Raw genomic sequence first — 12,327 nt, forward strand, 5'->3', positions numbered from 1 at the left:
ACAGCTGGGGACTAATAAACTAATGATGAGAACAGGAAACGGGAAAAACTAAGGACATGGAAACACTGGGAAGCATGTGTAAACACAAGACACGGGGACAAAAGTCTGACAGTTTGTTTATTTATTTATTTTTACAGTGCAGTATACATATGTATCATTTTAGTGGTGTAGCTGTAGTAATATTCTTCATCCATGCAATACCTTGATTTAGAAGGGCAGAGTATGTAAGAGAGAGGGAGGAGATACGATAGAGAAAATGCGTACAGTAATACAGAGCCGTCTTGCCTCGGAGGAAAACGTCCACACACAGCATTGCTGGAGGTAAAACGGTGCTCTGCAGCACAAAGAGAGAGAGAGAGAGAGAGAGAGAGAGAGGGTGGGAATAAAAGCGGATGAAATCAGGCTGTGCGTCAGTTTGCAGCTGATCATCACTCTTCATCAGAGGGAATCTGACATTCTTTAATTTATCATTCTCTTCTTTCCTGTCCTTCTTGCACTTTTTCTTTGGAGAAGCGAGGACACAAAGTTCCTGTTTTTTTTTTTTTTTCAAAGTTGGACTTTTATGGAGTCTTTTCACAGTGTTTCATTGACTGGCTCCTTCATTGATTTCTGTGCATCCTTTATGTGAGCGGAAACAGAGCTCTCTGGAGAAAGAACAGGATTTCACCCTGTAGAAACCAATCAAACACTTTTCTCATCTGTAGCTTCCTTTCGGTCGAGTTTGTGGATGTAACTTTTGTTCCCTTGCAGCTGATTCTCTAAGGTCCTGGATTTTGGTTCTCCTTCCTGATGGTCCCATTTTACTCTCTTCCTTGACTGTCTGATCGGTTGTTCAGCTGAATATTGGTTGAACTGGTTTGGACTTACCAGCTTGCACCAAGTGACATTGTGAGGATGTCCGGCTGTGCCAGGCGCTGCAAACACGGGTTAGTGAAGTTTGCTCTGTCTGTGAGCAAACTGGTGACGGGAACACTCATTAAAGGTATGAAAATGTGTACATAATTCACCCATAACTCAAATATGGGTGAAATGATGGGTCAACTACAGTGTAAAAACCAAGAAAATACTATTTCAGTCTTTCTATTTAAAAATGGCATGTTTAATTCAATGCTTTGTTTGCCTTATTATTAGTGAAATTTACTCGCAATTTCTAAATGAAAACAGTTTCTAAGTAAATCTCACACCAGATGTTTTAGTATGTCCTTTTAAATCAACTATTAGTTCAGTAATATTAAGAGTATGGCAATAACAGTACAGAAACATCTGATTCTAAACATTTTCAGTGTTAAAATGAAAAGATTATAGTGGCACTATTTGTTCCTCAGATCACTGCACAGATGGATCCTTCTGCAGAACCTCTATAAGCACCTTTAATAAAGATCAGACAACCTGATGAACTATTACTTTCTGCAAGAACTCCAAAGACCATCAGTGGTTCCTCCAGTAAGAAGCCCATCATAAAGAAAGGCCTTGAGACTATTGATTTATTCTATTCAATTTGGATATTTGAGGTGTCTAGAGATTCTGCAGGGCATCTGATGAACCCATGCATGTCATTTACATTCATATTTACAGTGTAGTTATGTTGGCTGTTTGGCTATTTATGTATGTGTTTCTGAGCCATGACACTCACAGTGAGTGTCATGAGGGAGAAATAGAGGTAATGGTGTTGTTTACAAAAGCAGACTGTGTGTTTTATGTGTGAACAAAGACCTACGGGGAGCAATCACACATTCAGTGTGTTCTAGAAAGTGGTCCTGTGTATGTGTGTGTATGTTGTAGTGTGTTATAGTGTGATAGCTTTACTGCTTTGATTTACCATCTGATTTTACTGTCAGTTGCCAAACAGAACTAAAGAAAACATAAAATACAGTACACACACATTTGTTTTTGTGAAAAGTGGGGACATCCCATAGGCGTAATGGTTTTTATACTGTACAAACTGTATGTGCTATTTCCCTACACCAACCCTACACCTAAACCTACCCCTTACAGGAAACTTTGTGCTAGTTCAGATTTTCAATACACTCCATTCTGTGTGATTTATAAGCGTTTTGAAAAGTGGGGACATGGGGTAATGTCCCGATAAGTCACCTTCTCCTTGTAATACCTATATCATACCCTTGTCATCATACAAATGTATGTCCTCATTTGTCACAAAAACGCGCGCACACACACACACACATCATGGGTTAAAAAAACTTTGGAAAAAAGAAACTAAAGGCATCAAATGGTAACAATTAACAGTTACATTTCCTTAAAGTTAGTTAACATGAACTAGCAAAGAAAAATACTTCTAAAGTATTTATTAATCTGTCAATTTTAATGTAGTAATACCTTTTTAAAAAATCAGATGCCCCAGATATTGCCCTTTATAACTTGAGACATAATGAAGCTCTTAAGATTCACTGAAGCATTAGCTTCACATTTCACCTATAATCTCTTTGGAAAATAGACACAAATGAGTCAATATTTGTCATGCAGTGAGAGTATAGATCTATAAAAATGAATGCGGAGAGCAGCTCAGATCATTTGATGAGAAATGTTTTGAGTTCATAGTGTGATCTCTGACCTTTGGCTGCGACAGGCTAATCTGAGATTCAGATGTTAAGATCTCTTTTGAAACCCTACAGGAGGGATTACTGGGGTCTTTTTCTCAGGAGACTTCAGATGCTCTTCATTGATGAGATAAAGGAGATCTCACTCGTGATTCTTCTTTCCTGTGGAAATTCATGCAAACATATGCATTGAAAATCTGAAAATCTGAAAATCTAAACATTCTCTTTAAACCTAAAGCTGTTTCTTTGCACACGCACATACATACATACACACACACACACACACACACACACACACACACACACACAATCGCTGTGTTTTGCTGTAAACCTGCAGGCAAAGTCTTCTAAAGAGATATGTGACCATGCTACTCTACACATACTGTACATACATTAACTAAGCAATTTCCATTCTCTACCTTTATCATTGCGTATTATGTAGAATGTATTTGTGTGTGTGACTTCAGGCCATAAGTGCTGCATTGAACACACACACACACACACACACACACACAGTCACACACACACACACACACACAGTCACACGCACACACACACACACACACACACACACACACACACACAGGATGACTCTGGAGTAATGTGATTTCCTCAGATTCATATGGTACACAGATCTCCCTGTGGAGCCCTGAGCCGAAGCAGACACAGTCCAGTATATGTGTGTGCGCGTTGTATGTCCATCCCGCAGGGACGCACACACATCACGCCTCTGGCTTTTACAGCATATGCGTCTGTGTGTTTGTGGTGTTATTTCACTTCCTGGCATTGAAAGTGTGTGGAGTTGTATTTGCATTGTTGCCTTTTAAGTGCACTAACCTCAGGAGATATTCTGGCAATGGCAGATATCATCCAGACCCAGCTAACAGTAAAACTGACAGCTCTCTCTCTCTCTCTCTCTCTCTGTGTGTGTGTGTTCTATATTTATATAAAGCAAACATACTGAAATAAATTTACCATGACAAAGGTCACAGACACAATGTGTTTGTGTGTGTGTGTGTGTGTGTATATATATATATATATATATATATATATATAGATGGATGGATAGATAGATACCATTCTAAATCTATCTATCTATCTATCTATCTATCTATCTATCTATCTATCTATCTATCTATCTATCTATCTATCTATCTATTTATCTGTCTGTCTATCTGGCTATCTATCTATCTATCTATCTATCTATCTATCTATCTATCTATCTATCTATCTATCTATCTATCTATCTATCTGTCTATTGTGATATCGTTCTGTCCATCCATCTATCCAATCTATCCGTCTATCTCTATCTATCTATCTATCTATCTATCTATCTATCTATCTATCTATCTATCTATCTATCTATCTGTCTGTCTATTGTGATATCGTTCTGTCCATCCATCTATCCATCTATCTATCTATCTATCTATCTATCTATCTATCTATCTATCTATCTGTGTGTCTATTGTGATATCGTTCTATCTATCTATCTATCTATCTATCTATCTATCTATTGTGATAAGGTAAGTAAGTGGTCAAATGGACAGTCAGCTGGTCATTATTGGTTTGTTTTCCAATAATGATCGGCTGACTACATATAATAGGTAAGCTTATATGGTAGGGTCCTTTAAAAATACCATGGTAGCCTACATGTTAGCAATATTAATGACAATTTTTTGTGAGTGTCAATATCTTGAATTCTTTGAAAACGCGTTTTACTGAACTCATTATGCCTGAAAGCTGTAGACACTCGAACCTGTTCCTATATCCTTCCCATCTCTGCGGTTGAATTCAGTTCTCCTGCTGGTTTTAATGATTCCCGGCCCAGCGTGTTCCGTTCCCGCAGCGCGGAGAAACTCTCATCAGCTTCACCTGCTGCAGGTGAACGTTCCTCGCCACCGCTTTGTAAAACTCGCTGCGCAAACCGTTCACTTCTAACAATTTCACGTTTCAATTTCAGCCTCTCTGATGCATGAAATACATTCTCCACCGTTTTGCGTGTATTTTATGTTTGATAAAGTGCTCTGGGCTCTGTCATGAACAGGTTTGCTAGCACAGATCTGGTTTTAAAGTGTGTGTTGAAGCAGTCCGCGGGAAAGTCTGTAATCACGCATTACGTACACTCTATTATCTTACCTTTAAAACCACAGTTTGAACTCACTTTGGCTGCCTGTAAACGCAGCAGGAGGCTGATTACACCCAAATGCAATAATATTTCTAGTTTATACCGCCATCTACTGGATACATACAGCAATTATATACTGTAGTACTGTACATTCAAAATATGTGTTGCTTTGGGTCCATGCAGCTTTTACAGTCCATGTATTCTTAATTCATTAACATTCTTTGATTTTTGGCGTTGTGTCTTTTAGAAATCAGCCCCAATTATTTTCAAATGCTGATGGGAACCACCTACTATTTTATAGAATGTAAAAAATAAAAATAATAATAATAATAATGGAAAAGTATGAGTATATACTAGTATGCTGTTCCGAATTCAGCCATGCATTAATCTGTAATCACAAGCGATTGATTCATCGATTGTTGCGGTGATTGACCAGCGCTGAAACAAGTAACAGTTATCATGTGACAATGCTGTCTCCATGCTGCTTCATGGGTGCTCGAGACAATAATTTACAGCGGAATAATGACACTGAGAAATGTTAATAGATTTTTAACCCTGGCCCAAAGAAAGAATTAAAATATGAGAATAATTATTTAGACCCTTTCTTCCTGACCAGTTAGAAACAACTGTCAGACCGGCTGCCACAGCCTAGGCCGCATTCTACTTTCTACATAGTTTCAGTGAATAAATCTGTGAGACAAAGGCCACAATAACGAATTCACACTGGATTACAATATAAATTCACATTTGTGTGCTGAATGCATAATGAATTCTCTAAGTACATGCTTTACTTAATTAAATCCCTTAATGAACTGCCAGAACTGTCTGATGATAAGCACGCAAAAGAGAACGCCGTAAGGGCATTGCATGGTTTGAGGAATCTGTCTGCAGTTTTTATAAATGAAACATCTTGTTTAATTGTTTAAAAATGCGTCTGTTATTGAGATTTGCATGTAAAGTACATGTTATTTGCGTGTTGATAATATGTTGTGTATGTAGTCTTGGGTGTTGTTGGCGTTGAAATCTCAGCCTGTAATTGGGGGGTCTGCCGCTGGGTGGCAGCGGTGCGCTTTTGTTCAGCTCTCTGTGAGACTGACGCTGTGATTCTCGTTTTTAAACACTAGAAGGCGAAAAAGTACGCCTTTATTTTCAATGACAGGCCAATTAAACATGACATCTGTTTGACAAGACATGTTAATAAGAGTTTTTTGACGTTCCTGTATTCATAAAACTTTTTTTTTTTTCCTTGCTATTTAAACTGCTATTTATTTATTTAATTTTTTAGTTAGGATGCAGATTCTGCTAACTGCACTGCCAGTGAGATGCCAAATTTAATATTATTATTCTTTTAAATCATAGTTCAAAAGCATTTTTCTGATGAGACAGGAGGATATTTGTATTCACTGAGTCTGATTTAAAAGGCTGTTGAACATCGTTTTATCTCTGGCCTGCAGGGAGTGCTTGTCTTTGAAATTGAAACGGTAATTTGTCATCATTAATGTGATTAATTAAAATTTGCTGTCAGGGAGGGGTTACGGTTTCCTCTCAGGGGATCTAGATAGATGCCTTGTCCAAAAACCCACACTTGCAGTCTTTACGCTTGACCACTTGACTACTTATATGACGTATTTCCTGTATTTGGCCCAAGTGTTCAGGTGAGGACGAAGACCACAAGTGTGTGTAGAACTTTTCATTACCTGATGGGACACGCTTATAGTGTTGTAAAAATGCAAGTGTTTACATAGCTTGATTTTTATTTTAAATACTTTGCATTTTAAAATCAACTTATAAATATCTGTTTAGTAGTCCCTATAACATGACACAATTTAATTTGTGGTGCTTCTAATTAAGTGAATAAAAAGCAGTTGCAAATGTTGTACACAATAAATATCACCACTACTCATCTTTTCACAAATAAAACTTGCAAAACTTAGTTTTTCTACCAAATTATGGGTAATAACTATTGTATTAATATTTAACTTACATTGGAAAGGTTTCTGTGACCTCTCGTCAGATCTCACGATTTATTCCAAAACATGATGCATGATGGGATACACTAAGCCTCGAATAGCGTTTCGGAGCAGTATTCTAGTAGATTTAGTGTGCGTTTATTCATCGCAATTAATCGCATCCAAAATAAAAAAAATTGTTTACATAATATATGTATGTGTACTGTGTACTGTGTACTGTTTATTTATTATGTAGATATAAATACACACACATGCATGTATATATTTCAGAAAAATATGTTTATATTAGATATATTAAATATATTTATTAAAAAAATGTATTATATAAATATAGACACATAAATACATGTAAATATGTCCAAAATATATACTGTATGTGTGTGTATTTATATATACATAATAAATATACACAGTACACACATATATATTATGCAAACAAAAACTTTTATTTTGGATGCGATTAATCGTTTGACAGCACCTTCAGCGTTTTTAAAACCTGGGACAGTCTTGCGCACATGCTCTCAAGTGGCCAAGACCGCAAATGTGGGTATTTAGACATGGCAATACTTTTTTCAGTCTGTGAGCCAACAAAACACTTCATTGTACTTCCAGTTTCTGTATGTTTTTAATTCAGTTTAAAAAAAAATTATTGACATACTTACATATTTACATTAGAGTCGCTGAAGTTATCAGTGTTTCCCAAAATAATGATAACTTTCTGTTCAGTAAGTGAACAGAAAGTTATGCAGTTTTGAAAATGAAACAAAATGCAGTTTTGAAATAATGATTTCATTTATTAAGGGAAAAAAGCTGTCCAAACCTGCCTGGCCCTTCGTGAAAAAGTAATTGCCCCCTAAATTTAATAACTGGTTGTGCCACCCTTTTCAGCAACAACTGCAATCAAGCGTTTGCGATAGCTGGCAATGAGTCTTTCACATCGCTGTTGAGGAATTTTAGCACACTCTTCTTTGCAGAACTGTTTTAATTCAGCCACATTGGAGGCTTTTCGAGCATGAAAGGACTGTTTAAGGTCATGCCGCAACATCTCAATCAGATTTAAGTCCAGACTTTGATTTGGCCACTCCAAAACCTTCATTTTGTTTTTCTTGAGCCATTCAGAGGTGGACTTGCTGGTGTGTTTGGGATCATTGTCCTGCTGCATAACCCAAGTGCGCTTGAACTTAAGGTCACAAACTGATGGCTGGACATTCTCCTTCAGGATTTTCTGATAGAGTGCAGAATTCATGGTTCCATCAATTATGGCAAGTCATCCAGGTCCTGAATCTGCAAAGCAGCCCCAGACCATCACACTACCACCACCATGTTTGACTGTTGGTATGATGTTCTTTTTATGAAATGCTGTGTTGGTTTTATGCCAGATGTAACGGACACACACCTTCCAAAAAGTTAAACTTTTTTTTGCAATATTCCACAGAATATTTGCCCAAAAGTCTTGGGGAAAATCAAGATATTTTTTGGCAAATGTGAGACGAGCCTTTGTGTTCTTTTTGGTCAGCAGTGGCTTCTGCCTTGGAACTCTCCCATGGATGCTGTTTTTGCCCAGTCTCTTTCTTATTGTTGAATCATGATCACTGACCTTAATTGAGGCAAGTGAGGCCTGCAGTTCTTTAGATGTTGTTCTGGGTTCTTTTATGACCTCCTGGATGAGTCATCGTTGCACTCTTGGAGTAATTTTGGTAATCCTTTAAATATGCAAAAAAAAAAAAAATTAAAACAGGAAGGGGGCAAAAATCTTTTCACGGCACCGTATAGGCCTATATTCGATACACTACATAACTGGCTCGTAAGAGTCATTTCCCTGATAGCACACGTGCATCACAGAGAGATCTGTTTGATGTCTGCATTTACATCTGCAAGACGTATTTTTTATGAGTGTTTGCTCATCTGCAATACGTCTATAGGACATTTCCTATCAGATGTCAAATAGATGGCTATTAGATGTCCTTAAGATATTTATGATTTAGAATGTAAAACTGACATCTTACAGACGTCTGTCAGATGTTTGTACACAGCAGATACTTTCCAGATCAAGTGATCTTTAACAGACATCTTGCAGATGTATGTGTGCTTTATTCATGAATCCATCTACTCTAATCGCTCTGCATCATTTTCATCCACTAAAACAGTAATTTGTACTGAACAGGTTTGTGAATATTTTTTAGTGAAGCAGACTTCGGTGATTGCTCTGCATTGTTTTCATTCACTAATAACCTTCTAGTACTATCGAGTCATTTGTGAATCACACTGCAGTGATCGGATCACTGGTTCAATGGAACTAACGACCATAGTTATCTAATGACGCTTTTGGGAAATAACCGGTTCGTAAGACTCATCTGTTCCTGGACTGGATTGCACTGATTGCTCTACGGGTTTCATTCACTAAAACAAACTGTTCATAAGAGTCATTTGTTCGTGAATCATATATTTGTTAATATATCATGCCACTTCTAAATAATTGAACTGGGTGTGAATAGAACTGGATTTGAATTTAGCTGCACTGTTGAACATGGTGAGATGAATCAGGAGTTTGTGTGTGTATTTGTGTTTTCACAAACTCTCTATAGTGTTATTTGTAGGTGCATTTTGTGTGAGAATGTGTTGTTTCGTGAAGTTGTGTGGTACATTCATAGTTTGACAAGACACACACACACACACACACACACCAGCAGCCCTCAGGACAGACTGTGTCCCTCTGAAACATTCATTTCCAAAATATCAATGATTCATTTTGAATTAAATATATATTATAGGGCATAGAATAAAGCTCATATCTGCCTCAGTCCAGAAGATGTCCATAGCAGTTGTCCGACAGATGATCGTAGAGTCACAGAATACAGTCTATATGAAACTGTATTGTATTGTCATGAATATGATTCTTCAAAGGACAATTGCATGCAAGGGGAAAATATTATATCCTTTAGAAAAGTAATAACACACCTCATCTCGAGGCACATGAGATTGAGTTACATGATAAAGTTTAATATTTAGTGTTGTGGTTGGTCTAAATCACTAACCTTGAGTAGAAGCAATAGTTATAGTGATGTTTGATGTTATTAAACCACTAATTATGCTCTATTTAAAGGATATATAGAGCTGTGCAAAGCAGACAAGCTGCTCTTAAGTGTATAATTTTATTTTCTTTAATTTCAAACTATTCTATCCACTGTCTGTGTTGATGATCTGTAGACAGTGTTAGTTTCTGCTCTGAGTTTGTTGTCGTCTTTTTAAGTTGAGCTCAGTTTTCTTCAGTCAGACAAACAATCAATCTTTTTCATGCTTTGTTCATATTGTTTTGTCTCAGCCTTAGATCATTCATGTATTGCTTGATGCACATTGCACAAAATGGCCTCAGTCTCAATGTCAGAGATGTCAGTCTCAATGTTGTGTTTACAAGGTTCCAGTCCAGACAGCTACTGTACAAACAGCATTTTTGAGGAACAAGAACCAGTCCCTAGATTTAACATTTGATTGGTTTTGTCTTATTACTTGCATAGTCTTATTATTTTGAATAGACAGAAATTCAGACAGCAACATCTACACATTTTTTTTAAAGGAGGCCTATTATGCCCCTTTATACAATATGTAAATGTAGGTCTCAGGTGTCTCCAGAATGTGTCTGTGAAGTTTCAGCTCAAATTACCCCACAGATAATTTATTATATAATTTTGAAAATGCCTATTTTGAGTGGAAGCCAAAACTTTTTTCAGAAGCTGTTTTTGTCCATGTCTCTTTAAATGCAAATGAGCTCCTGCTTCCCGCCCCATTTTCTAGAATAGGGCTGTGCCTTTACAGCTCATTCCTCAGTGTTTGGTTTTGATTACCATGATTACCATTCAGCATGTGCACAGAAAGCGGTTGTCACACAGCATGTGAGTACTAAACCAAGTTCTCTTTCATGTCTTATTGCACTAAAACTGTCAAATGCACACAAGTTTATGTTAAAAACACACATGAGTTACAAAAACAGTCGGTTATGTCTGTGAAGGTAAACAGCTGGGAAAGAAATCGCATGTTTATATTGGATCTGTGTGGCAGCAGCGTAATATATAGTAAATAAATCAACAAATCCACTACTCTCTTGTGTCCTCTGAGGCTGGGACTCTAAATAGTGCTCTGTGATCATCAGTGCAGCCACAGACAGAACAGTTAGCATGCTTTCCTCGAGCTTTCGCCATGGTTAGAACTGATACACCATTGTCGCTTGTGAAAACACAATGGCGACACCGTGGGTGGAGATTTGCAGATTAAGGGGTGGTAATATTATAATCTACGTCATGGGGCGGCTCGTTTTTTCACAAGTTTACAGAGAAAAGCTTACCAAAAAAATTACTGAGTTGTTCTTTTTCACATTTTGTGGGTTGGTAGATGCACCAGGGACTCGATTATAGCACTTAAACACGGAACAAGTCAGATTTTCATGATTAAACATTACTTCTACTTATAAGTTCTTTGGTATGTTTAAGTTATGATTATTTATATAGTGCTCTGTGCAATGTCAATTTGTTAATTTAAACATAAATATTAGATGAAAAAGTTAAATGTAAAAATGAGAAATGTGATATAACTGAAATAAAGTATAATAAATAAAATAAATATAAAATACCCATAAAAATGATAACAAAACTGTTTTAGTTTTGTGAACTGAAACAAATAAGCTAAATAAAAACATTAAATATTATAATAGCATATAAATACTGAAATGAGTGTCCAAAAGTTTTTTAATTAAAAAAATCAACTACAATTTAAATGGTTTCAAGCAGTGTACAGAGAAATCAATGTATTTTTTTGTGCAGCCTTTGGTCAACTAAGGCAAGATACTGCAGGCAAAACATTTTTTTTTCATGCACTGGTCAATTCTGAGATTTTGGGATATTTGTCTTTTCATAACATGTTGTCTTTCATACTAGTGGAAAGCAAACATCTGCAATAGCTCACGCATTTCAGTCTTTATTTTATTACACTCTATCTATTTGCATCTGTACTTTTTAAATTATTATACATCTTTTAATGTACATCTGTTTTCTCAAAATTAGTTTTTTTTTCTCATTTAATTAAGCATACTGTACATATTCCTATCTAAATTATATTTTTTACAGAAGTGCTTGTTCATATATCATTGATCTGATTAATAGAACATTTTATTCCTTTTTTCAGGCTATTAATGGTATTTTCTGATTTATGGAGAGATAAAAAGAAATTCTAAATGCCCTTTGTATCAATCAAATCAAATGTCTGTTTTGGAAATGTATGCAAATTTGTGCATATTTAATTAGACAATCTGCATATTTTAACATACCATTTCATAAAACCTGTAATGCAATCCAATTATCTTAATGCACTATGATTAATCAATCAAATACTGGTTGTCATTTTTACCCTTTTCACCTGTGCTGTCTTGCTTAAAAAAAACTAGTAGCTGGAAAAGCTTTGTGTTGAGCCCTGTGAAATGAGCGGATAATGAAAGATGGATTTTCTGAAGTGTTTTCACTTTTGTCTAGAAGGTTGGGCTGCCGTTTCTGCTTTCAGATGACGACACACACACACACACACACACACACACACACACATACACCAGGATCGCTCGCTCACTTCCTCTGTTCTTTATTCCTCTGCCAGAGTGTTTCTGTCTCCTGAGGTTTTTCTCATTCCCTGG

At 36.5% G+C, this 12,327-nt stretch overlaps 1 protein-coding gene across 3 annotated transcripts in view; it reads left to right on the plus strand.

Moving 5' to 3' along the window:
* kcnip1a (Kv channel interacting protein 1 a) overlaps nt 1-12,327 on the plus strand; it is an 87,220-nt gene that overhangs the window by 21,796 nt on the left and 53,097 nt on the right. The window contains exon 1 of one of the 3 annotated variants that reach the window (XM_058797356.1): nt 118-982. The exons of 1 other annotated variant lie outside the window; for it this stretch is intronic. In XM_058797356.1, coding sequence (XP_058653339.1) covers nt 895-982 — 88 coding nt within the window. In that variant the 5' untranslated portion in view covers nt 118-894. Of the gene's footprint in view, nt 1-117; nt 983-10,456; nt 10,544-12,327 lie in introns of those variants that run through there. One more of the 3 variants, XM_058797357.1, reaches the window with a different exon arrangement.

This window comes from Onychostoma macrolepis, chromosome 14 (assembly GCF_012432095.1).
Source record: "Onychostoma macrolepis isolate SWU-2019 chromosome 14, ASM1243209v1, whole genome shotgun sequence".
Classification (NCBI taxonomy): Eukaryota; Metazoa; Chordata; class Actinopteri; order Cypriniformes; family Cyprinidae; genus Onychostoma; species Onychostoma macrolepis.